General features: G+C 45.5%; 3 protein-coding genes and 1 long non-coding RNA gene across 5 annotated transcripts; 1 reads left to right on the forward strand and 3 right to left on the reverse strand.

The window, feature by feature from the left end:
* Nucleotides 1-644: 644 nt before the first annotated feature.
* On the reverse strand, nucleotides 645-4,772 carry LOC133168081 (V-type proton ATPase catalytic subunit A-like). Its single transcript, XM_061299334.1, has 15 exons — nucleotides 4,613-4,772; nucleotides 4,110-4,207; nucleotides 3,775-3,903; nucleotides 3,429-3,643; nucleotides 3,189-3,326; nucleotides 2,957-3,108; nucleotides 2,715-2,877; nucleotides 2,517-2,625; nucleotides 2,320-2,442; nucleotides 2,120-2,234; nucleotides 1,982-2,045; nucleotides 1,696-1,899; nucleotides 1,521-1,615; nucleotides 1,289-1,460; nucleotides 645-1,191 (listed from the first exon to the last, which is right to left on the reverse strand). The coding sequence occupies exons 2-15, from the start codon at nucleotides 4,189-4,191 to the stop codon at nucleotides 1,099-1,101; spliced, it is 1,854 nt and encodes a 617-aa protein (XP_061155318.1). The 5' UTR covers nucleotides 4,192-4,207; nucleotides 4,613-4,772; the 3' UTR covers nucleotides 645-1,098.
* A 4,715-nt stretch (nucleotides 4,773-9,487) lies between these two features.
* On the reverse strand, nucleotides 9,488-15,200 carry mvp (major vault protein). Of its 2 annotated transcripts, none has more exons than XM_061299332.1 (16): nucleotides 15,046-15,200; nucleotides 13,779-13,970; nucleotides 13,520-13,715; nucleotides 13,304-13,424; nucleotides 13,044-13,175; nucleotides 12,856-12,950; nucleotides 12,546-12,782; nucleotides 12,262-12,387; nucleotides 11,668-11,973; nucleotides 11,012-11,454; nucleotides 10,805-10,949; nucleotides 10,527-10,738; nucleotides 10,319-10,435; nucleotides 10,122-10,248; nucleotides 9,863-10,051; nucleotides 9,488-9,775 (listed from the first exon to the last, which is right to left on the reverse strand). In XM_061299332.1, the coding sequence occupies exons 2-16, from the start codon at nucleotides 13,943-13,945 to the stop codon at nucleotides 9,656-9,658; spliced, it is 2,733 nt and encodes a 910-aa protein (XP_061155316.1). In that variant the 5' UTR covers nucleotides 13,946-13,970; nucleotides 15,046-15,200; the 3' UTR covers nucleotides 9,488-9,655. The 2 variants fall into 2 exon arrangements, with proteins under 2 accessions (XP_061155316.1, XP_061155317.1); XM_061299333.1 differs by having other exon boundaries at nucleotides 11,668-11,880; nucleotides 15,046-15,199.
* A 521-nt stretch (nucleotides 15,201-15,721) lies between these two features.
* On the reverse strand, nucleotides 15,722-18,208 carry LOC133168082 (actin-binding protein WASF3-like). The gene is made up of 8 exons (XM_061299335.1): nucleotides 18,076-18,208; nucleotides 17,442-17,576; nucleotides 17,194-17,347; nucleotides 16,984-17,101; nucleotides 16,665-16,849; nucleotides 16,326-16,526; nucleotides 15,957-16,228; nucleotides 15,722-15,879 (listed from the first exon to the last, which is right to left on the reverse strand). The coding sequence occupies exons 1-8, from the start codon at nucleotides 18,206-18,208 to the stop codon at nucleotides 15,722-15,724; spliced, it is 1,356 nt and encodes a 451-aa protein (XP_061155319.1).
* Nucleotides 15,803-26,165, forward strand: LOC133168083 (uncharacterized). The gene is made up of 3 exons (XR_009718151.1): nucleotides 15,803-16,860; nucleotides 19,258-19,328; nucleotides 25,931-26,165. It is a non-coding gene; the product is annotated as an uncharacterized LOC133168083 (long non-coding RNA).
* The last annotated feature ends 576 nt before the right edge of the window (nucleotides 26,166-26,741 follow it).

The following is a 26,741-nucleotide window of genomic DNA, read 5'->3' on the forward strand; positions in this document are numbered from 1 at the left end:
CGAGCTAAAGGCCCGTGCCTTATGAGCTCACTTAAACCTTTTTAATGTGTATGAGTGTGAGTCTGGATGAACTCAATCAATGCAGTGCAAAAGCTGCTGCTCTTGCTCCTGTGGCTTTGTGCCTCCATTAGTCTTGATGGAAGCCGGAACTGGAGATACACAGGCCGCCTCTAATCTATTTTGGAGGAATTACTGCCGCAATTTGAACGAGCCAGTGTGTGACGAGTGCACAGGCGCACCACAAGATGTCATGAGTATGTGTTTGTGTGTGTGGGAGGGGGTGCACGGGAAAACTATGACCTCATCATTTTTGGGGGATAATTACTTTGTATTCGAATTGGGTCTTCATTTTGGGTCATGAAGTTCCGCTATTTGTGGGGGATAAAAAGGAATGTAACAAATTTACAAATTGGAATATTTCAATTTCTATGTACCATTGCAGTCACCGACTATGTTGGTGTTCAATTGCCTGACAGTTTGTGTGCCATCTACCGTCTCATTGCACTTGAGCAGATTCTTCCCCACTTCCACATTTAGAAGCGTAAAAGGGCAAAGTGTCATACAAATGAAATGACCACTCTCTACTCTTCTTGCATCTCCTGCTTTTGCAGGTGTAAAGTCAACAAATAAAACACACTCGAATATATTGCTATCATTATTTTATTTCATGAGACACACTTGACTTTACATAGACATCGGCTTTGTTACAACACAATTCTAATAGACTCCATTCATTCACATTTTACACACAATATCAAGTATATAGTCCACACAATCACATGATTATCAGACCTTGGAAGATAAAAGGTGCACGATGAGTTTGCCTTCCCTTCAGACAACACAATGTCCCTTTAGTCATGTGCATATTTCCAGTAAATTATTTTACCTGCAACATTATGATTGATAAATAAATACGTACTGACTGTTCCATTTTTTACAGTAGAGGATGGAACGTAAAACCTGTGCACATGATGGAATGTTTACATGGGAGAGTAAACACAAAGGAGTTCACGTGACATTCAGAAATAGGACCGTTTAATCTGCACTAGACTGCGCCACCAAACATGGGCTTGAGAAATTGGGGAGGAGGGGCTTAACTCATTCTTCTAAGGTCCGGAACGCATTCTGCATGTCCTCCAGCAGTTGTGCGTACTCTGCTTTTATCTTAGCTTCACCATCCTTAACTGGGTCCTGGTGTGTCCATTGGTGATAGCACAAAAAGGTGAAAAAATAATTTGGTTGGTTAGTGCATTGGTTCCACCCCGTGTGTCGACACAATCAGTCGTACCTTAAACTTCATCGAGCTGATCTTGTACAAGGTCTCGCCTAGGTGTTCCCTGATCATGGCCCAGGTGATTTTGTTGTCGCTCTGAGCCGTGGACTCTACGGCGTGCCGCGCCATGTCGTAAAAGGCGATCATGTTTGAGAGGATGCCGACCGTTTTGTAGAAGGGGCAGAACCTATTGGCGGAGACGTTGGGTGAGATGATATTTTGATGACATGCTTTTGTCATCAATCACCTGTCGTATGGGGTGTAACCGTTCTGCTGCAGAAAGTCGTCTTTAATGAGCTTGGCCACTTCCAGCGTGATCTTGTCAGTCTCAGCTAGAGAAGCCTGAAAACAAAATACAAGCCAAGATGCCATGATCATTTATTGTGCCCCGCTTGAGCTTTCAAAAGCATCTTTTTCCTTACCTTTCCTACAAGCTGTACAATCTCAGCCAGGTCTTCCTCCTCCTGGAGAATCTCCTTGGCTTTTGTACGAAGTGGCACAAATTCAGGGAAGTGTTTATCGTAGTATTCATCCAGCGCCCTTGTGTACTTGCTGTAGCTGATCAACCAGTTGACAGATGGGAAGTGTTTTCTCTGAGCTAACTTCTTGTCCAGCCCCCAGAACACCTGGAAGGACACAAATGTAGGGGGATAGTGTCATAGTTGATAAGGTTAACTCGTGAATAAGTGCATAGCAGTCTCCACTTACCTGCACAATGCCCAATGTAGCTGATGTGACAGGGTCTGAGAAGTCTCCACCAGGGGGCGACACACTAGAGAAAATTAACCCAACAATGTGTCACATGTCACTTTATTACCCATCTTGTTAAAATAAAAGCCTTCTTACGCTCCTACGATGCTGACACTGCCTTCCCGCTCGGGATTCCCCAGACACTTTACGCGTCCCGCTCGCTCGTAGAAGGAGGCGAGCCTAGCGCCCAGGTAGGCCGGGTAGCCGCTGTCTACACACGATGACACCAAGCCGCGGTTCACAAAATGCCATCTTCTCTCTCTCGTCTGAGCTTGTCGCATGCATTGTGAACTCACCGGCAGGCATTTCAGCTAACCGGCCGGAGATTTCTCTCAGCGCTTCGGCCCATCGTGACGTTGAGTCGGCCATCATGCTCACGTTGTAACCCATATCTCGGAAGTATTCAGATAGTGTGATCCCTGTTTGGAATGAGATGAATTAAGTGACGCACTTCATCAAGGACAGTAGTGGATTTATTTATTTTTTTTGGTACCTGTATAGATTGAAGCTTCTCTGGCAGCCACGGGCATGTTGGAAGTGTTGGCAACAAGCGCCGTTCTCTTCATGATGCTCTCAACTTTTCCACCAACTTCCATTGTGAGCTGTTGGGTGGTTTCAGTTTGAATATTGTGATCACTTGAAGATTACAATTCAACCTTTTAATTAAATCAAGTAAAGTTCTTTCACTGACCTCTGGGAAATCCCGCAGCACTTCCGACATTTCATTCCCACGCTCTCCACATCCAACATAAACGATGACATCACTGTTGGAATATTTGGACAAGGACTGGGAGATCACAGTCTTTCCGCAGCCAAAAGCACCTGGTATAGCTGTGGTGCCGCCTTGCACGCATCTGTAAAGTGCATCGAACTCCATCAGTTTTGTTTCAAACACAAAAGCTAAATGGTTACGTTATATTCGGACAGCCTCACGGGAAAAGTGCATCCAGAACTCTCTGACCAGTGAGTAGAGGATGATTGGCAGGCAGTTTTTCTGTAACTGGGCGGACTTGTCGCACCGGCCACACCTGCACCATGGTAAACTTCTCCTTGATGCCTTCAAAATCCAGTTCAAGAACCACATCCTGAACACATCAAATGACAGAAAGCATTAATTTCCATTGAAACTGAAACAACAACAAAACGTTTGGGGACCAAGACTCACCGAGATGTCGTAGTTTCCGGTCGGCGCCACGTAAGTGACTGTGCCTCTGCTGCGAGGCGGAAGCATCAGTTTGTGCTTTATTAGGGAGTTCTCAAACACCATGCCGTAGATGTCGCCACCTGTAACGTGACTGCCAACCTATAAGATATTTTTTGTTACAATTTCACTTTATGAAGTATTATTATGAACACATTGATGTTTTCCGATCCACTGAGCATTAACATCCACTTAACAGCATACCCGAAGACTTTGGCATGGAGTAAACTCCCATTTAATGTCTCTGTTCAAGGCGCCGATATTCACTCCTCTTGGAATGTAGATGCTTTGTGTGAGGTCATTGATGTCTTTCAGTGGCCGTTGGATCCCGTCAAAGATGGAGCCCATAACTCCTGGCCCCAACTCTACAGAGAGGGGTTTACCTGTGCGAAGAACTGGGTCACCCACGGACACGCCAGCTATGGGCCTTAGTCAAGGAAAGCAACACCAAAGACAGTGAGTATCTAATGACAGTTTAGTAACATTCAATGAGCATGGCCTCCTAAGTGTTTGACTCCAGAGGAGCAACCCGAGTGGAAAAACAGGATACAAGTTTCTTCATAGACCTGGATGGTGGCCATGTCTCCTTCTAAACGGATGATCTCCCCCACCAGCTCGCTGTGGCCTACGCGGACCAGCTCGTACATGGCGGCTCCCGCCATCGCTGTCGCTGTCACCACTGCAAAAGAAAAGAACAAATATGAACAAACACAATGGTATAGTTAGGTATTTATTATGCAATATGAGGCACACAGAGTTAGTTTATGATTTGGGTTTAGCTAGGGCCAGCTTAGATTTTGAAAACCAAACTGTATATTTAAAAGCAAAATGATGAATTAGCATTGTGCATTTTGAATCTATTTCCAAAAGGTGACTAAACAATACCTGGTCCAGAAACTCCATGGACGTATCCGAACTGGCTTTCTCGCTCGGCATCCTGGATCTTTGGAAGTTTTGAGGTATCCATCTTGACAATTCACCTTCTGAGAGACCCATTGTGACATACGTGTTACACACACGCTGTTAGGCCACTTAAACAAGCGCAAAGACTTCATCATCTACAATGTCAATAACAGGCCAGCTCACATGACCCGATGCTGCAGTATGAATGACAGCACAGGGTCAGCCGCAAACACAGATGAGGCTGCAGAACATTTATTAGCATCGATTATGATCGTCGTTACTATTTTGTGTGTTGTGGTTTTGGTTACAACTGAATCAAGTGTTTCTGGGTTAAATCGTTAGTCGAAGTAAAGCTGATTCGTGTAGACGTTCAAGTCAGCTGACTGCCTTGCAACGACATGCTAACGTCATCAACCTCATCATAAACACAGACATATAAATCGTCATTAACAAAAGTCATATTAATGCAACTAGTAATGTCCTACCTCGCAGGTCTGTACAGTTATCCAGCTTTATCTCTCACGTATTGGCTGAAGAGAGAAGCTTAGCTCTGCTAATCACCTGCCCTGCACTAGAAAAGGAAGAAACCGGAAGAAACCGTCGCCATTGTGGCTCCGGCAGTAGCCTCGGTTCCAAAGAGCGAGTCGTGTCTCGGAGCCAAAATGGCGGCCGGAGCGACTTAGTTTCCGAGTCACAGGTCGATGCAATTCTGCAGGCACGTTACTGACATCTATTGGACATAATTGATAGCTTCATCTTCACTAGTAAGCAGTAATACAATATGCATATTGCTTTATTGCTCTTGCCACGCAACATTTTAGCGTGATTGAATAAAATGAAAAAGAAAGATACAGTCGGGATAAAGTTAGGGAGACCGTCATGATGCATTTTTATCATAAAACAAAATAAATATACCGGTTTTTTCCGTGTATAGTGCGCAATATTTTACTAATTTATTGTCCTAAAATCTGGGGTGCGTATTATACATGGGTACAAAGAAAATTTTTTTTTATTTTTATTTTTTTAATTTTTTTTTTTTTTTTTTAAATAAAGTCATGGTACAACAAAACCAACAACAGGACTGACCGACAAAGTCATGGAACAAAAAGACAGGGTGACATTACCAAAGACAGGAACAGAATGACAGTAACACATGCAATGATCCAACGGTGAGCGAGGGGCAGACAGGACTGAGCGGCTTGTCATGGAGCACATCCGATCCGTTCTCCCCCCCACCATCGACCCCTTCCAGTTTGCGTACCGAGCCAAACGGTCTTCTGAGGATGCCATCTGCTCTGCCCTCCACTCGGCCCTCACCCACCTGGAGAGGAGGGACTCGTATGTGAGATTGCTGTTTGTGGACTTCAGTTCTGCCTTCAACACCATTGTGCCACAACGCCTCATCAGCAAACTTGACGCGCTGGGCCTCAGTACCTACCTCTGCAACTGGCTACTGGACTTCCTCTGTCAGAGGCCACAGGTAGTACGTGTTGGCGACAAAATCTCCGCCAGCATCACGCTGAGCACGGGGGCCCCCCAAGGCTGCGTGCTCAGTCCGCTGCTCTTCACCCTCCTGACGCATGACTGCACTGCAACCTACAGCGACAACCGTATCGTGAAGTTTGCTGACGACACGACTCTGGTGGGTCTCATCACCAAGGGAGACGAGACTCAATACAGGCTGGAGGTTGACCTTCTGACCACGTGGTGCAGGGACAACAACCTCCTGCTGAACGTCGACAAGACCAAGGAGATTGTTGTGGACTTCCGGAAGGGTCACACCCAACACCTGCCGCTGACCATCGACGGTGCTGTGGTGGAGAGAGTGAGCAGCGCCAAGTTCCTGGGGGTGCACATCAGTGAGGATCTCTCCTGGTCCACCAACACCGCATCACTGGCAAAGAAAGCCCAGCGCCGCCTGTACTTCCTGCGGAAACTCAGGCGAGCGAGCGCTCCTCCGGCCGTCATGACTGCATTTTACCGCGGCACCATTGAGAGCGTCCTCTCCAGCTGTATTGCTGTGTGGGGTGGCGGCTGCACTGACTACAGCTTGAAGGCCCTGCAGCGCATAGTGAACACGGCTGGTAAGATTGCTGGTGCTTCGCTCCCCTCCTTGAAGGACATTTACACCTCCCATCTCACCCGCAAGGCGACCACGATTGTGAGTGATGTGAGTCACCCCGCTCACTCTTTGTTCGAGCTTCTGCCCTCTGGGAAGAGGTACAGAAGCCTGCGCTCCCGCACGACCAGACTCTCAAACAGCTTCGTACACCAGGCTGTTAGGATCCTGAACTCGCTCCCCCGTTCTGCGTAGCGTCTTGTACTTTTACTGTCTGAACTGTCTGTATGCACACTGGCTCTTATTTGTTGTGTTATCTGTTTATTTATTATTTATTATTACTCTTATTATTTATTGTTTGTGCCTTTTTGTTTATGATGTTTTTTACTTTTGCGCTATGCTTGCTGGCTCCGTTTTGCTCCTCTTATTTATTGTGTTATCTGTTTATTTATTATTTATTCATCACTCTTACTATTGATTGTTTGAATTTTTTGCCTTCTTGTTTTTATATTGTGTCGCGTACTTGTATGTCTATCGTGTTATGTGTCTCGTCACCGTGGGATAGAGAAAAACGTCATTTCGGTCTCTTTGTGTGTTGTGACGTGGAGAGATTGACAATAAAGCTGACTTTGACTTTGACTTTGACTTAAATACAAAACACGTTACATCGATTGAGGTGACACAGGAAGAGCGGGGTGACACGAACAGAAACTATGGCAACCTAGACACATAGCAAAACTGGGGACGAGACATGACAAATCTCCCCCGAAATAAAACTCACCTTTCTTCTTGTTTGTTGTCAATCGCGCATCGCATTCAGCCATCCTGCCCAACACACTTAGTAAAATTCATAATTGACGACACATCGTTTGATGCGATGGTGCAATCCTCGATGGTGTGTTATTGTCAAATATTGTTTGTTTTTTAATCTCCATCGCGGACCGGACGTCATACGGAGGCCGCCATTACAGATGCGCAGAACGGTTGCGCAAGACACGTCAGCTATATAAAGAGCGAGAGTTCAGTTCTCCACCTATTAGTTTCAATTCACAGTTTAATTAGCAGTTTCAATCAGCAAATAACAAAATGCGTATTACAGGTAATATTTTATTTCACAACACTTTGCCTTGTTCCTTTCGTCTCTGCTGTTCATTTCAAACACGCTCCATACGACCGCAATGCTGTTGTATCAGACGCTCGCTCGATCACCTGCGAGTTTGCCGTCTGTCACAATGTACCCTGTCACAATGTACCCTACACAAATCCGAAACATTTGTTGCGGCTCCGAGTCACGACGAGGGGCAAGTTTTGGTTTCCAAGGTTGTTTTTATTCCTCTTCAACGTCTCTCCCATACAGAGCCGCCTCTTCCCCTGCGCACGGAGCGCGGTGGTGCGTTTAGGGGCAGTCGGAGAAATCAACGCCAACAAAAAAAATGACATCCAGCCTAGTTAAGACCATACCAAAGACTTTAAAAATGGGACCCATTGCCTCCCTGCGTGTGTGACGATCTTTGGGACTTAAAAAAAAAAAAAAAAAAAAAAATTAAATTTTTTTTTTTAAAAATTCATAAAAATTGGGTGCGTATTATACATGGGTACAAGCTTTTTTCCAGAATCAGCATGCCATTGTTAGGGGTGCGTACTATACATGGGGGCGCACTATACACGGAAAAAAACGGTAGACTGTTAGACATAAAACAATACATTATATTGTGGCACAAAAATGATACAAATTTAAATATTGGTGTTGTTGTGGCTTTATGCTCTGAGAAAATATTGTAGTGTTGTCACTTATAGTGGGTTGCTTATTGATTGCTCTAACAATAACACACGGAGGCAAGGATGCAGTACGAGCCGATCTTTACTGGGTGCTCCGTCACGACTACACACACAGACCTCCAATACAGACAGACCAACACAGTCGAGCACTGAGTGCCCGATCCAATCTACCACATCCATCTTTTCCAACTGAGAAGTAGCTTATCTATCAGTTACCTTAACTCTTTGGTATCAACATTGATCAAAATTTTGACATGCATATTTCAATTAAAAACAAATGTTTCAATAACCCAAATGGCTTTCAACAATCTTTTCTGTTCAGCTTATTGTTTGGTGAATCGTGTTGACCTTTTTATTCTTTCTCTTCGAACCTATAACATTTCACGATAAACACAAAACATCCACCCTTTATTTTCTCAATCTCTTTTTTTTTTTAACACTGAGTAACAACATCACTTTGTCAATCAGTGTACCTGGCAGGGCGCCTAACTGCTCTGCCACTCATGGTATAGCATGTGGGCGTGCCGTCCACAGACACAGGACAAGGGTTGCGTGGTACCGGTTCCAGTGGTGGTGAGTCCACTGTTGCAGTAGTCTGAGTATGTTGAAACTCAAGAGTCCAAATGTTCATCAGGGTGAGAGTCTCTGAACAGGTTTGGGTGTATCTTTCTCAGATGTCGCCTGTTCCTTCGGTGTGTGTCCGCCCTGCCGGTGTCTGTACAGTGTAGGAGCGTGGTTCAGGTCGCTGTCTGATGACAACCGCTGGCTCCCAGCCGCGTTGCGTCTGCATGTGTACCGTGTCTCCTAGGCTCAACACTGGCAGTAGCTTTGCACGCTGGTCGTAGTGTTGCTTTTGTCGGGACTGCAAGTCCTGTATTCTTTTGAGAATATGCCGTGGGGCCGACTGTTTCAGCACAGCACTGGAACATGGAAGTGTGCTGGGCAGGACTCTACCCATCAACATTTGTGCAGGTGTCAGGTGTAGTCCTGTCACCGGTGTGTTTCTCAGCGACAGAAACACTAGATGTGGGTCGGTGCCGGTCTGCACTGCTTTCTTCAGCGCGTGTTTTACTGTCTTTATGGCCCGCTCCGCCATTCCATTTGAAGAGGGAAAACCTGGGCTGGAGTGTGCGAGCTTGAACTCCCATGAAGCTGCAAATGACTGAATCTCATAGCTGGCGAATGGGACATGATCACTCACTTCAGCCCAGGTTTTCCCTCTTCAAACGGAATGGCGGAGCAGGCCATAAAGACAGTAATACACGCGCTGAAGAAAGCAGGTGGAACACGGAGAGGAAAATACTTGATGTAATGGACCTCTTTGGCTCCCCCCCCCTCCTGCTTATTTGAATAGAAAGCACAAACTCATGACCTCTGAACTGTGAGGCGAGTATGCTAACTCGGCAACCCTTCCAACACACCTGACTCAAATGATCAGATCATCAGCAAGCATGATAATCCTGAGGAAGGGAGAAAAAACTTTAGAAATATATTTTACAAAATCAAATGAAACGCAGGAGGATTGATTTTGCATAGGATTTATTTCCTTTAAAGAGACAGACAGGTACAAGCAGTGCCTATATACGTAAAGATGGCCTTCTCCTTCATCTTGGGTATATTTGCGCAATTTTTGTTTAGCGATGATATGATTTTGCTCTGGTGCGTTTCCACTTCTCTGGCCAGTGTAGCATCATTGCGCAGCTGACGGCAGCGCCCCCAGCAGGCCGTTGGCGGTGGTGAAGAGGTTGATGGGGGAGGAGCCGTCCGTGATCAACGTGGACTTGAGGCCAAGCGCCTGCAGCATTTTCACCTAGACAAGAGACGAGCAGTGAGGTCACATGACCGATGGCTAGGCAAGACAACCATTCATGATTTGACAAGGCCTCATCGGCCGTACCTGTAGCTCGGGTCCGGCGCGCGCCAGTTCGGCGATGGTGTCGCTGCCCAGGCTGGTGACAAGCTGGCGGAAGTGCTCGCTCTGGATGTTAGTCAGCTTTTCCTGCTTCTCCACTTCCAGCAGGTCCATCTGCTTCTTGTAGCCCAACTCCTGCTGGCGAGCCTTGGCCAGCCGCTCAAGCTCCGCATCCTGCAAAGCACAAGCGCTTCTGAGCGAGAAGCTCAAGTTCTGAGCCCGTGACATGTTGGCGGCGACGTACAGCCTCGATGCGCTGAGCCTCGGCCTTCAGCTTAGCCTCGTGGACGGCCGCCTCGCCCTGGATGCGGGCCGCTTCGGCTCGGGACTGGGCTTCGGCCTTGGCGGCGCCGGTGCTCTCCACGGCGGCGCTGAGCCACGATGCAGATAGATGAATATGAGGACACAGACGGGCGGCCGTGAAGGCTGAGAGTAAGTCACCTGAGGGCCTCAAGCTCCAGGAGCTCCTTCCTGGTTCGCTCGGCCTCCGCCTGGTCAGTAATCCTCTGCCGCTCCAGCTTCCCGCGAGCCTCCTGCTCAAGACGCTCGGCTTCATGCCTGTGGGCGTTGCCGACCAGAATTAAGTTGTCAAGATGACAGAAGGTCCACTGAACAGGTTGACATTCTTACGCCGGGCGATTTTGGTCACCTGGCGGCGGCCTCCTGCGAGTTGGTGGTGATCTCAATGGCTAGTTGGACGCTTTTCTGCAGGGAGTCACGCGTGCGCTGGTCGACGGGTTCCACCGATTGGACGTCGACGCTACTGATGACCAGTCGGTTCTGGTGGAAGCGGAGACTGGGCCGCACGGCCAGCTTCTCGTCGAACCCGAACACGGCCGAGTAGATGATGCGGTTGGAGTTCTGCCGAGGGAATAAGACGTCTAAAAATGTTGCATTGGTGTTAGAGACAGAAAGGAGTCAGCAAACCTTGTGGAAGTCGTCAAACTGCACGGAGGCGACGGCGCCTCGAACCCGTGACGCGATGGCCTTGCAGGCGTCACCCACAAAGTCCGGCACCGAGAAGAGAGTGGCAGCCTCCGCGGCGTCCACGGGCGGCTTCACGTCAAAGTGCCTGAGGGGACGACGGCGGGACGTTAAACACGCTCACGCACACCCTTCTTGCGGCACACACACCAGTTGTAGGAGAGCTGCAGCTGCAGCCTGGCGTGGTCGGCGGTCTCAATGGTGATGATGTCGGTGAAGAAGTCGGGTCCGAGCAGGAGGCAGATGGCCTTAATGACGTTGCCACGTTTGGGCCTGTCGCCGGACAGCGACAGGATGGTGAACTGCTCGTCAGGCCCCAGCATGACTCGCTCGGGCCCGAAGACCACGCGGGCCTTCTTGGCCCGGTAGTCGTAAACCTGGACGGCGGCGTTGTGTGGGACCCGGAAGGAGACCACCAGGGTCTTGTCGCGGTTTTTGCCCCCCAGATCCTCAGTCAGGTTCCTCCTGTTGGAGCGGTCGGCCAGAGGGTCTCGGGGGGACGCCAGTAAGTCCTCCACGTTGGCAGGGAGCTCCTTAGACCATAGCTCCTCATCCTGGGTCAGCATGTAAGTCTGGCCGATCACGGCGCGCACCTGACACGCAATGAGGCATGAGCCAAACTACATATGTGCTATGCACCTTTTTAAAATCTTGACATCATTTATTCCAAATGATTTTGCGCACCCCGAGCGACTATTGCCAGACTGATAGAAAATCTCTCAACTAATCACTGATTATCACAATCGTGATCAATTCATTTGATAAATTGATGAATTAATTTGTTGGTGCATAATTTGGGTTGTTACCTTTCCGGTCTTGATGTCCCTGACGTAGATTCCCTCGTGCTCATCCAGCGGGATGGCCTGGCGCCTAAGTACCACCTCCACCTGGGAGGGGGGCACGTACTCGACGGGGCCTCGCAGCATCCAGCGGTCGCCGGGGCGACGGTTCACGGCGCCGTGACGGCGACGCTTGCTTCGCTCGACTTCTTCTTCTTCGTCGGAGTCCGCCTCCTCGCGCTGGCAGAGAGAACGGGGCAGGAGGGCGGAGACCAGGGTTAGCGAGCTCGTGCGTGGGGAAGGGGGACGGGGCGAGGAGGAAAAGGGGGAGTGCTGGAGAAGCGGGATGGAAAATGGTGAGGAGGAGAATCATGTGACATGCGGGATGGGGAGGACAAGGGGGTGTGATGGGGAGGGACACCTCAGACAGGAAATCACCCATATGTTCTTAATTTTTTTGTTTTCTCACAAAATACCTCAACAGAATGTTTACGCTTTTGCCTTTGAGGCAAAACAATCGAGATGGGGTCCTACAAACACAACATGGCCACTTTGAGCATCGGACAAGGTGGCAAGGGGCCCCGAAGCATCAGGGGGCCCCCCAGCAGGGTGCGGGCTCACCTCCTGGGTGTCGGTGAAGGCCTCAATGGCGCGCAGGACGAGGCCCTCCTCTTCAGACAAGACGAACACGTCCTGAATTCCTTGCTCCAGATGCTCGCCTGGCTGCAGGAAGAAGGAGCGCTCCCCCTGGTGGACAACATGGAAAAGCAAGTGCTTTCAAAATTCTCAAATTGCACAAATGAAATTATAGCGTCGCTCACACAACAGACGTATAAAGTAGAATTAAAAAGAAAAATGTCTTTTGGATTTTCAGTTCTCTCAGAATATGCAAAAATGAGACTCACCTTGACCACCCTCTTCTGGCCCAGCTGAGGTTTCCCGTCGGGTCCGACTGGGTCCAAAATGACGCAATATTGGCGCGAGCTGAGCGTAGTGACGTCGACCACGCCCACCACTTCTTCCGCCACCGACGGCACATGAGCTTCGCGGTCCTCCAGGGTCACCAACCACTCTTCTCCCGTGCGTCGCTCGTGACCTCCCGCGTCGCGGAAAGGTCGAAGTGCGCGCACGTGTAGCGCTTTCTGAGGTGGGCGCAGGTCACCCGCCACACCGTCAGCTTCAAGTTTGAACTCGACAAGCGCAAGAAAAGCGCACCTTGTCCGTCAGGATGAAGGCGTTGACGATGTCGATGACCTCCTCGTGGGCGCCCGGCAGGTACGCGCCCACCTTGCTCACCAGCCACTCCTCACCTGAACGTAAGACGGGCGCCAGGTCAGGCTTGGAAGTTTTCAGCCACCACAAACAAACAGGAAGTGAGATAAAAGAAAGGAGGTGTGTCCCACCTGTAACCCGGAGCACTCCCCCGCGGTCAACGCCCTCTTTGCGCGCACGCAGTCTTATGGCCTGGTTCTCGCCGATCACCGTGGCCTTGATGGTCTCCAGGACAACCACCTCCTTCCTCGGGATGTACGTGCCTGATGAGGAAGACAAAGAAAAACATTTTTTTCCCAAACCCAACCCCGATTTGAACTTCAACAACTATGTCTGCGTTTCTATGTCTCCTCAGTCTTGAGTCTGTGGGGGGTTTCCCAAAAGCACTCACCGGGTCCCTCAAAGAGCCACTCGTCTCCCGCCACACGCTTTTCTCCGCCGTCCAGGAAGTCGAGCAGCGCCTGCAGACGGAGCGCCGTGTTGGGGTAAACAACCTGCAGGGGGGTCACGTCCTGAAGAAGAAAAAAAAAAAAAGCAAACAAATCAGGTAGCCTTGGATTTGACAATTTCACATAGAAGCATTTGACCAATTGGACATCCAACCCACCTGCTGGATCTCCTCGCCAGGGTGAAGCGGGAAGGGATCCCTGGTGAGCCGGATGTCCAGGTCAGCGTGCCTGAGCTTAGCCTGGCCGGAGGCATCGAACAGAACGCGGCCGTTGTCGTCGCACGCCACCGGGTTGAGCACCACGCAGTAGTGGCGCGGAGGCACCATGATCATGCGGACGGGTGCGAACAGAACCCTACAAGAGTCACATGGAGTGAGCAAAACTGAGGGATATCAGCACACGGGCCTGCCCTCTCACCTTTCATTGTCCTGGCGGTAGTATGTTTGCGGGCCAATCTCGACACGGGCGATGTTGGTGTTCTGGTCCAGCACGTGAATGTAGTGGTGAGGCGGGATCCGGATGATGGCCGCGTCCACCTGGACGTCCGGCTCGCATGGGCGATTTGCGGTCTTCTTGGACATCATGGCAACAATAGCCCGCACTCAGAACCTGAACGGGACGGGCAAAAGGCATGAGTATGCCATCGGTCATGAGGACCCTGGAAAGTTGCTAGGCAATTCTGTTACGCAATCAGTCGTGATGTCATTAGTCCTGAAGCCATGCACGTGGTTTCAGAAAGTTTTCAGTCAAGACATTGACCAGGCTGGCTCTGTATTCATTACAAATGCCTTTGGTGTATGTCTTGGGCGTAAACAGGAATGTGGTGAGGTTAGCGCACACAGACACACAGGTCACCCAACTATGGTGAAGATGAAGGAGTGGCCCAATGACTTTTGCACTTGAACTTTCGACAGACACGCCAGATAAACAAACAGTAATGTACAGGCAAAGGAAATCAGAAGACTAAAGTTGATTCCAAATATAACAAATGTGAAGACCACTCCAAGTTCAGACGACAGACAAACACAAATCAAACCGATCAAATCAATTAATCAATAACGTCTACGAAGCAGTAAAGGGGCGGATCCTAACATTACGTGACAGACAGTGCGACCGCTGCCACATAAGCTGCACTGAATAAAGTCAGACAAAAACATTCCTCCTGCTGCAAACCACTCCGAATAATAGTGACCTTACAAATATTCACGTCTAAATTCACTTAAACTTTTCCAACATGACACTAAAGCTTTCACACCCGTTCACGCGCGCACTCACCCACGCACAAACCTGACCAGCGTGTTTGTGCAATCTTCCGGGTTGGCAACTTCACGAAAGGATTCAATTCATTTGAATTATTCTGTTTTCACAGATAGGACCCAGGAAGCGGAAGTATCACTGACATAAAAAGTCGATTTAGAATCCGGTTGACAGATAGATCAATGAGACTGACTGGAAAAGTCCGAGTCATACCATGACGTCAGCGACAACATTGGCCAACCCCATCCAGGCTAAAATCAAAGACAAACTGTACATAAAGTTGACTTTTTGCTAGTCAAACTTCAGCTAAATTACACTTTCGCATCAATTTCCCTCCGTTACCATGTTAATATTTTAGCGCGTCGAGGGTGAACAAGCAGGCCGAACAAAGTTGAAATATCTTCATTTGTAACCTGAGGTTCCTCACCTGTTTCTTTTTCGGAGTCCGAGCGGGCCAAAGACGCACGATCACGATGGAGGCACGACGGTGAAGAGTGCGACGATGTTTTTTTTTGGACGCCTCCGTTGGGTGGAGCTGCGGTTTCACCATACCGGAAGCAAGCAGACTGGCGCTCACGTGACTTCCCACACGTGCGTATTTTATTTGCCTGCCGTTTGAAGCTATGTAGGACAAATCATTCACAACGTACTTCGGATTTGAGGGCACACCGTGAGGTCATCTGGTTTCCGTGGTAAAGTTCCACGGCTGAGCATGCACTAAAGTCAGCTGTGAGATGCGACCAGAATGAGGAAAAACACTATAGAAAGGTGGCGACTGTTGTGGCTTTATGCTCTGATAAACTATTGTAGTGTTGTCACTTATAGTGGGTTGCTTATTGATTGCTCTAACAATAACACACGGAGGCAAGGATGCAGTACGAGCCGATCTTTACTGGGTGCTCCGTCACGACGACACACAGACCTCCATCACAGACAGACACTGAGTGCTCGATCCAATCTACCACAGGTGTACTCCTGGAATTTCATGATCTTGTTCATGTCATGAAACAACAAAAGTGAGGAAAGTCATGGCAAATACAAACACACATCCTCCTCATCACGTCTTTAGTCATACAGAAGGTCAAAATGAAACCACACTGAAGTCAGTCCGACCATTCATTGTCATCCAGCTCTGAATCCTCGTCAGAATCGGTGTACTCCACCGCAATACGTCGTGACAAGATGGTGGCCACGTCGTTCCCGACTGGGTCATGCTTGTTTTGCAGCTCTTGCTGTTCTTGCACTTTTTTCAACTGGATGCCTATTGACCAGAAGCAAATGTTACAATCACATAACCAGACATACATTTCCTGACCATGGAGACAGATCAGTACCCACCCATGCGGATTGCAGATAACAGATCACTCCTCACATCTCTCAGTGGTTTTATTTCGGTTCTGACGCTTCCACTGAGGTGTGATGAGGTAGCTGGTGGAAGGAGAGGTGGTGGCGGGGGACCTGGGGGAGGTCCTGGAGGAGGTACAGGTGGAAGTGGGTAACCTGGGCCACCATGCGTAGTGGCTCCATTGTGAACTGCTGGGGGGCTGAAACCAAAGGCTGTCTGGGCTGATGGGATGGGTGGGCCTTGGGTAGGCGGAGGGTGGGCGCAGCTGATTGACAATGAAAAGCAAAATTGATTATGTATGATTAAAACAACAACATTAAATTCTAGCTTTAATTACATAAGTGGTTATCTTCTAATCGTACTTATTATCTGCCGGCAGGCGTATTGAAGTGTTCATCTTCTCTGCGGCTTGAGTTTCTAATGTTGTTTTCTTATAGTTGACGTCAATGCTGTGGTATTCGTGCTCTGGCGGTGGGGAGGGCTGCACGTTCCCATGCGACTTGATGAAGTTAGAAGCGCCGTGTGATGGCACAGGTGGGCTCGGATAGTCAGGAACGTCGGGCCTTAGAAGAACAAAATGAAAGACATGGTTTCCGGTTCGAATAAGTGCTGGTGACAGAAAGTGAATTGTGTTGCGATGTTAATTTCGAGAGACTAAATGAGGATTTGAAGGTCCTTGATCACATTTTCATGGCACAAACCTGCCGTCTGGGGAGAGTGAGCCTTCGGAAGATGCCCCACGCCGCAGAGTTTGGGGGTGGCGGTGATCCGGTCGGAGCTCTTTGTCGAAAGCCATCATGTTCCATTCTTGTTTGCGGTTTCGAGCCTTCCTCACCTTCTTCACCTGGCGCTGGATGGTGCTACTCTCCACGCATCGCTTCTGCTCCTGAATGGAAGGTAAAGTCATGAGCGTGCATGTAAAACACGGGCAGTGACAACTGCTCAGTAAATTGCGGCAATCTAAAATGTCGCTGAGGATAAAGAATATATGCCAATTAAATGATGTGTGCATCCTCTCACCCTTTGCCTCCTCCTTTCTTTCCTCTTCTCCTCTGTGTCTTGCAGCATTTTCTCCTTCCACAAGTCGAAAAAGTAGGACGGGTCGGAGTAGAACTTCATGGCATCAGTGCCGTCCTCTCTAATAAAATAAAAAAAGAAAGTTTGTGTTCATCTTGATTGTAAACAAGTTAACTAGATCAGTGTTTCCCAACCAACTTTGATGACGTATACCTAAAAGCAGTGAGGTCTCGAAGAGGAGGTGGCTGGTCGCTTTTGTCGTACATATCGGTCACCGAGCTCGGTGTGCTGCCTTTGGACAACACCTGCTGGTCCTGATTGGTCGAGCTTTTAAAAGCCTTCCGCAGGTTTATGGCCTGCAGAGAAACTGCGAAACAGGAGGATGCATGTTTAAGATATTATGAAGGGCTGTGAAGGTGGTGAACATATTGGAAAACGTATTTGTCGTTGGTACAACTGACCTTCTTCCACACTGGAGTCTAGCTGAGTGACCTTGATAGCCAAGCGGTCAATGCGATCTTGGAGTGAGTTTGCACGTACGTAAAATGTGTTGGCTTCATTGAAAAGATCACCAAATACATTTTCTGCATGTTTACCTGCAAGCAAAATTTTTCATAATATCTGTTAGTTGATGATAATATGGCTATAGGATACTAGCATTAATTGTAGATCATACAGTATCCATCAATTTTATAATCTACAGTCACTGGGCACTTCAGCGATTGTTAGTGTGCTTTTCTAAATCCAATTAATTTGTCTGGATTACGGGTGTGCCACGTGATACGTTCTCAAGCAAACGTTAAGAATGGCAGAGTATTATAATTAGACTGGCTTTGTGTTCCCATCTATTCTTCATCTTAGCTCGCCGGTAAGCTCTCTAACCCTTCATAATGTGACTAAATCGCATCACACACACATTGAGCATGCGGATGTGTGTGTCAGCGACAACAAGCCAGATGTCTGAGAGTAAATTTGTTTCCAAAAATACCCTGTTAATGTTTCTCTTTGCATGTCACATTGCAGCATTTGTCTTTGAGTAGGACATTGTCAAGTGTAGTATGCATCATTCAGTTCATGAACATCAGAGTATCTTACTCAGACTACTGAGCTGACGGATGATGGCAGACAAGGTGTTGTTGTTGACACATTCCAGCTCGCTATCAATCCTGTCGGGCACTGCACCTTGGCATAGGTGCCGAGGCTCAATGGTTCTCCTGACCAAAGGCATTGCTCTTCCTCACACCTCGCCCACGGCACCTGCTGGAAAACAAGACCAAATTTGTGTTAATTGAGCACCATACAACACAAAAACGTATCTTTCACAGATAAAACTTCTGCATCTGACCTTGCATATTATTGTTCTTGATTATTGTGTGCCTCTTCAAATGGATTAGCTCTATGATGCAGGTTAAATCATAATTGCATGCCAATTTTGAATCCATATTTACAGTATAGGTATTCACTGCTTGAATTTATTTAATGTCCATATTGTTGCATGTCTATTCAGGGTAAGAATTGAATTTGGATGCGTTTGGGCCATGCTTGGCAACATTTTTTGAAGGACTAAATAATAATAATAATAATAATAATAATAATAATAGTAATAATAATAAAAATAAAAATAATAATAATAATAATAATAATAATAATAAAATAAAACAATAACCACTGCATACGCAATTCAGAAATGTACGTGACCCAGCAAATACGTTTCTTTCTTTTTTCCCTTATTTTATTCCCACTTGCAATTTTTATTTTTACCGTAAGCCATAATTCATTGCGCGCTGTGCTGTGCTGACATATCAATCAATTTGCGTTCAGGTGCGCAAAAACGATTCGAAAATGAACGTGCAGCTCCCAAATACCACAGGTAACCATTTCCAATACTCTTTACAAAACATTCATGTGCGACAATGTAACAGCGGGAGCGTAAAACACAGTTCTTTAAATGCGCAAAATAAATAAATAAAAACGTACCTGTGCTGTTGTCACAATTGAGTATATTCGTTTTTTACGCGTCAGGCGGAGCAGTGGACACCAATTGTTTTCATTAAAATAAAGTTTAAAAAAATCGATATATACTTATTTTAAATTCCTCAATGCAGTCGTGTGCCAGCTCTGTTGGAGAAATTCGTGCACGGCGGAATGCAGTGTGACAACATGACCTCCCAGTCTAAATCACAACACGAGAGGATTTAGTCAGCAGATTTACTGGATCGACCAATCCCTTAGTAGACCTCTGACATCCTGTGTGCTTTTTTCTCTTCCTTCCCACAGGCCCAAGACCTCACCTTGGACCAAGTATGAGGGAAGTCATAACCTTGAATCAACAAGATCTTCATGTTCAGGTGAGCATTTAACTCTCTCAAACTACGCATTCATTTGTACTTGTCATGCACCAGCAAATTGATGCCTAGGTTCAAGGCCATGTCAATATTGCACAAAGCATCTTCACCGTTAAGTTACCCCCCCCCCCCCAAAAAAAACATTAGAACACTTTTTGTGTTCTAATCTCGCATCTTTTCAAGAGGAGGGATTCACCTGTTGCTAGTATCAGAATGAATGTCAGCTCCAGTCCCTCAAGTTGGTCTCATATCTTATACCCAATGTTCAAAACAAACAGAAGCTTACAAGTCAGTTAATAGCTCCCCTCTATTAACAGTGAAAGGAGACACTCGCTATTTGATTTGAAAGCATTACACGCACACACAAACACGGATGCACACACAAACACGTGCATCGCTCCTTTATCACAGATGGCATCATCTGGATTGTGGGAGGGAGCAGTGTAACCTAGATATGGAGGCTTAAATCTTTATAAGTAGCACACCGTCAGACTCTTAAACCTCCAAAGAGGAATCTGCTTATTGCATCAATACATCATTTAATCCAACATTAAAGATGTTGTTCTGATTTTGTTGTGTTTTTAATTTCTGTGTATGTTAATATTTGCAGAACTCCTCTGTTGTTTAATAATGAAATTAGGCAGGACATCTTGCATAACCATCAATGGAATATTAGAAGTGTCCTCGATAATCCTTTCATTTACAAAAGCCTCATTGTGTTAAAGGGATGTGAATACGAAGATCTAGGAATTGTTTCCCTAAATGAAAGTGTTAACCCTCACATGCCTCAATAACATCTTCACGTATAGCCTCACTTCGCATGCTCTGCCTAAAGGTCAACATGCGTTAACGGAATTTACACTGCTAAATGAGTGATGATGAGAAATCCAAGTATAAGGACTGTATTTGTATTTTATTTTCACTTTATTATAACTCTGTTAAGTTATGTTTACACTTGTATGATAAGTGTAACTTATTACTGCATATTATTTCCATTTGTTTTACACAGCGTCCCAGAAAGGAGTTTCTGTGTTTGAAGTCTCACTGTATCTCATAACCGCAGCATATCCACAATTTTTTTTTCTTAGAAATGATTTTCATGATGTTGTCATGATATGAGAAGGTCGCATGTCACTTATGGGTCATCTCTGTTTTTGATGGTACAATAATCTCCAGCTCAGTGGTTTTAACCCCAATACAATGCGTACACCCCGTTATCATCTTTGGTAATACAATTTTCCTTTCCAATAGTGCTACCTGCTGGCTGTTGTTAGTATGACATGTAAATGAGCTGTTTAGCGTTTTCCTGCATGTCTCTAAGAAAAAAATGCCAAATACTTCTCATATGAATTGTGTTTCATGGGCAATTTAGTTACCATGTTTTGAAGTATGATATATATATATTTGTAGATTAATATACACTGAAATATTTCTTTGGATAGGCTTTTATATTTGGTAGGAAATTGCAAGTTTCATAAAAGTACTGGAAATAAACATTATATAATGACCAGTCAAAGCATTATGAACACTTTGACAATAGTTATGATATCCAAATATTCAGCTTTTATCAAGATAATAATGTCCTGTTTTGCTTGCCCTACCATAGAGGTAATCATTCTAAAAGACCTTTAAAAAAAAGCCTCAAGGCTTATTTCAAAATGTTTTATTTCAAATACAAAATTGTACTCCTTATGGCGCTTTCCTAATGTAATTAAGCTCCAGTTGTCTTCTTGTCTTATTTACAATGGGCCTCAACAAAAGACAAAACGTTGAATTTTTCCCAGAGTGGCGCACCGCACATCACACGACAGCGGGAAAAATAATCAGGCGCAGCTTAATACTGCATGAAAAGCCTTCACAGTTCCTGAGCCGCCTTAAGTGGGGGTGACTCTAAGAATGCCTTGGCTTGTTTGTCTCATGGTTTAAGTGGTGCGCATAGCCATGGAAAGATCATTAAATCACTGTTTTACCACTCGGTTTAATCCCCATAACAAAAGGGGCCGATGCGAAAAATGGGGAGAAAGAGAAAAAAAAAATGGCGAGTGAGATTAAGAAGAAACTTGATGGATCCAAAGTGACGGCTCGGGTTCCCAGCCTTGCCAAAAGGGAGTTAGGAATCTTGATTCCGTATCTCCCGAGCTGAAGAGTGGCGGCTGATCGGACATTCCCCGTTCACCCCTGCAGTGGCCAGCCGCGCTTGTCGTGTCCACCGCTGTGGCCATCTGCCGGATTACTCAGCAGGATATATTTTTATAGAGAGCATCCTATTCATATCCTGCCTGCAAAGGTTTACATTAAGGTTGAACTCGGGTGCACTTACAATGGCGGATGAAGTAAGCCCTGTCCTTCTTACAGCAGCCCCCCTCCCCATCTTCTCACTGTTCGGGGTGCCGGTGGCACAGACTTGAAAGGGGCTGCTTTTGCCGTGCCATGAAAGAGGATCTCATGCCACTGTCTGCTGCCGATTGTTTTGGTTTCCCTCCAAGCACTGGCAATAAAGTGGTGCCCAGCGTGAAGGGAGAAAAAAAACATTTGGATGTGCCAAGTGCAATTGTTTCAGCTAATAGGCATCAACAGCCCAACTTCTTCCAGTTACCATACAGGTGAACTCATTCCTGGGAAAATGTTTTTCTCTTTCTCAGCCTTGTAGGCGCGATGGCGTCCCCCTTTTTCCTCGCTCTAACGGGATTAGTCGTGCCAGTGCTACCCCGGCTGTCACGGTACTGTCTACTTCCCATCTCTCTTCTGGGCCTCTAATGTGATTAACCCATTCCCTGTGGTCCAAATGGTTCTGGAGCGGGGGGCAGCAGGGGTGGGGAGGGGGGCACCTCCTTGGCATGTTTACCATGATGCCCGACTTGCAGTCACTGGCACCTTTTGTCAGGAAGGAAGGACCGAGGTCAACGTAGTGCTAAGTCACATGGACGAGGAATTCTTTCTCTCTTCCAACACTGATCATTTTAAACAAATACCTCAACGCTGACTGTTAACCGCTCACTCATTTGATTATGATTGCCGACGGCCATCATCTTGTCAAACGTCAGTGTCGCGGGGGCTTCGCCTGTTTAACACGCGTCACGCTCGTTTTCGTCGTTTTAAGGGCACTGTTGTTTGCGGAGGACCACATGCCCTTTGCCACCGCTCACAGGGAGCTCTTTCGTCGCCCTAAGACTACATCCAGAAATCATCTTGACATTGACAAACACTTGTCATGTCACTTAATGTTACTTTTTTTATGGAGTGAGGTGTAATTCCATCTAATCTGTGAAATATGGTAATATAAATATTGTTCAATGAAATATTTCTTGGCGAGAAACAGGTAACTTTTAAACCTCTCTACAAAGTGCGAGCAATTAACTTCTTATAAATAATAAAATACTCCTACTTGATTTTGTCAGACATACAAGTTTTTTGTAAACATCCTAAAAAATGTCAACACCAGAATGCCAAAGACAGCTTTTCACGTGAGCACACAGCTCGGCTCAGGCGACAGCATGGAGAATTAGGAGTCTTAATTAAGATTTTTAACAACGCTGCGTGCGCCGTTCATATGCGAGACGGCGGGCTTGAATAGGGTGGGGCGGGGTGTGGCGGCTCCTTAAACAGCTGCCCGCTCCCAAACAAGCCGCAAAGTTAACATCAAGATCCCCACTATGAAGGAATGTGTCACATCATTAGACAGTGCTCTTGCTTCTGTGATAGCGTTTTCCCTCTATGAGCATTCTTTGACACCGCTAGTTTTATATATGTATTTATATTTGAAGCATTAATAAAGGCGCAAGCAAGAACAATTCAACATTGTGGCCGAAAGACAATACTGAGCATGAGATCGCCGCTCCCCTTGTGTGGAGATTTGGTAGCTTTCCAATCCTGATATCTTTGCCAGCACCATGTAATGGAAGGTGACACTTATTGTATTAGCAAGAGCTAATGAGTGTCTAAAAGCTGTGTGACTGTGTGTGCCCAGAAATCTCATCGTGTGCGTTGGTTGCTTAGAAAAAAAAGGACAATGTCTTTTTGCAAAAGAGTTGCAACCCCCCCCCCCCCTCCCAAAAACAAACAGCCGTACCGCCATCAATGTGACTCTCATGAGGCACGCGAGTGCAATTCTTCCACTTCAAATAGAAATATGAAGGAGCAAAAATTAGTTTGCAACTTCAGTTGACCTTTGGTCAGCTAACTTGAATCTATTACTGAGGCCATTCAAACTTGCGCATTTTAGCATAAAAAAAGTTTAGATTTTCCATTAGACTTCATACTCATTAAATTAATATGTTGTTAAAATGCATATTAGTCAAACTTTATATTTGTGACTGAACATAATGTTTGTCTTGGTTGAACTATTAAAGCGTCATACTGTTTTCTTAACATTGCAGGGGACAAAAATAATTAATTCCCACATTAACACTTTCCTAAATCTAACTTTCCTGTTGCTTAATTCAGTTTTGAAGCAATTCACCATTAACATCAGTAAATTGGAGCAGTAGTAGTACACAACCTTCTCCACAAGGGGGATATCATGCTGTTAAAATGTTTATGCAACCGCTTGAGCTCGAGGCACAGCTATTCAATTAATAAAACATTAGATTTATTTGCTAGTGTGTTGAAAGGACAAGCATGCAATGTATTTGGGATAAACTACATCGTAAAATGCACATTGGGACTTTTACTTTGTCCTTAGAATAAACTGTTGCTTTTGGGTTTGGGAAGAAAAAAAAAAAATCACCTTAAGCTCACTCACCAGCGTGACACAAACTGCAAAAATTCTTGTCATTGTTCCAAATGTATGAATAGCCTAATTTGTCACCGGATCGCACATGTGCCCTTTCACAGACGTGGACATTTTATGGACGCTTTCACTGATAGGCGGCTTTGAGGAAAAATAATGTCGTCAAAGCAGGAGGCTGTCAACTATCGGCACATGGCCCACTGGAGATAGAATGACATCAAGGAACTCGAATGCCATCGGGCTTTTTCAAAACGTCCGCGTAGACCTACACTCGCTCCACAGGTCAAGCACAGTGCAGTCATCTGCACGTAACTCAGCCTGACACAATTTGACCTCACGCCATCGCCTTCTCCGCTTGCCCTTTTGTTTTCCTGCGCTCTCCTGGGAACGGCACTTAATACTATCCGTACACAGTCTATCAAATGTGTTAGTCTTCTAAGCTCTCATTTCTCAACATTTGCTTTTCTATTATTTGCCACAACTGCAGATCTTTTCACCAATGGCCCTTTGTCGGCCTTCACCGAGGAGAACGGGGGTCTGATGGAATTGTTTGGCTCAGGCTGCCATCAAAGGCAAAGCTCCTTTGGAGGCTTGGAGGATGAGGCTATTGTTACCTCATTTTAGATGTTTTAAAATAATGTTCTTTTTTTGTGTTCCTTGTTTTGTACGCTTTTTTAAAGCCAATATTATAAGCTTTAAAAAGGCTTTTCCTTAAGGCAGTTTAAAAATAAATGCTAACAGAAAAGGTCTACTCAGTGGTCTTTAGAATAAGCGTTTCCAAAGATTTCACAGTCAGATGATCAGCAAAAGATAAATATGGTTAATGCCATGCAACACTGAGAAGGTCTAATCTTTACTTTCTTCTTTAACTTAAGTGTGACATCTTTAAGCAGCGCATCACCTGCTCTTCACAGAGGTCACTCATTCTCAAATCAATGGTTTACTTTGCCTGCCTTTTAATCAATTAAAGTCAAATGTTACCATTTTTAATTTTCAATTACCTATGTTGTTAGATTTTTTCTTTTTTTTCTTTTTTTCTGTTATAGGACGGGGAGCTCATAATGTTGGAACGCAAATAATCCAGAAGTCCAAAATGTTGTCGGTGCTTTTCACCATTCTGCATTATTGAAAGCCTATTTAAACTTTTTAGGAGACATCTAAGAAGAAAAAAAAGAATTTAATTCAGTAGTAGCAGGTGGATGACTGCACGCTTGACTGATCATCTCCAAATGGGCATTCAATAGAGGCGATGTTTCTCATCTACTAATTGGACGTTGCTTCCTTGTCACAACAACCCCCCGGCCCAAAAAAGTTGAGTCAATCCACACAAACTTGTGTCTTTTCACAGCAAACAGTTCTTTGTCTGGTAGGGCCGGCTTAATTTAGTAACATTGAATAAATAGAGGTTTGAGGTGTGAAGGTCAGCTCCTCTGTGATGCTGTAAATACCGACTCAGCTTGTCTGGAATAAGGGAGGCCACAGTCCAGCTTGCTATTCAGCCTTTTGAACCAAACAAACGAAACTGTGTTGTTGCCTCACAATTATACTCCTAAAGAAGAAACTGTACATTCATCGCCTATTTGTTTTCATTTAATCTTTTTTTTAAAGGGATTTAGAATAATTAAAAGGCTTCGAGAAATTAAATTAGAATCTTGTTCGTCTTCTCTTATATTAGATGTTTATTGTACCATTAATAGCACATAAAAAGTAGTTAAATTTGGGAACGGAATGGAAACACTTGAATCAGCTCATGTTGATCAATTAATAATAGCAATAAATTCCTATTCAATCTCTGTTCCTCTGTGACATTGCAAGGAGGAAAATACTGATGATTAAAAGATTGTGCCATTAAGTCAATGCTGTTCTGGGCTTGCAGGATCTTGTGTGATGGAGTGATGAGTTTCAAATGAACTGATAAATGACAGGGCCCCTGCGGTGCTCGGCAGGACGGATGCTAAATGAACCGTGAGTAGCATTCTTTATGTATAATTACCAATGACACAGCTTGACATGTATATGGATTAGAAAACAAAGTTGTAGATATTCCATCTTGGAAAATAATTTGGGAAAACTATTGATATGTGACTGCATAGTTCAGGTGAAGGTCTCAGAAAACAGTTGGTCATGCAAGCAAGCTTGTAAGCCTTGTTTAAAAAAACTAAATAAATGCTAAATAATTTTAGTCTGCACACCCCACGACTACTTCGTGTTTTACTCCCTTTTGTAGTCCAAAACAGACTAATATGACTTCGGAGTAGTGCTGCAGTTGCATCTTTGGCCAGGGGGTGTCAGTAGAAAGACAATTTCGTACCTCATCTACTACTTTGATGACAAAGATTGTTGAAAGCAAAGTTGCAACAACATTAAATTCAGTGGTGTCTTTAGCTGGCTGTGACCAATGAATGGCGTCCATGCAACATGTATCACTTATCATGAAGGTAAGTAATGAAAAAAAAGTTTTTCTTTACTATTTCATTTCCTACTAGAGGGCTGGTTTTGTTTTGCAAGCACAAAAAAACAAAAACAACACAGTGATGAATTATTACCATTTCTTTCAGTGACCTCCCGCTGTCTAATACTAAGTGACCTTTGAGGAGTGAAAATAAAACTCACAATAAAACCAAAATGATCTTTGTAAAGTTGATTTATTTATGTATTTCTTTTAACATTGAACAAACTCTTTTGTT

Source organism: Syngnathus typhle, linkage group LG15 (assembly GCF_033458585.1).
Source record: "Syngnathus typhle isolate RoL2023-S1 ecotype Sweden linkage group LG15, RoL_Styp_1.0, whole genome shotgun sequence".
NCBI lineage: Eukaryota > Metazoa > Chordata > Actinopteri > Syngnathiformes > Syngnathidae > Syngnathus > Syngnathus typhle.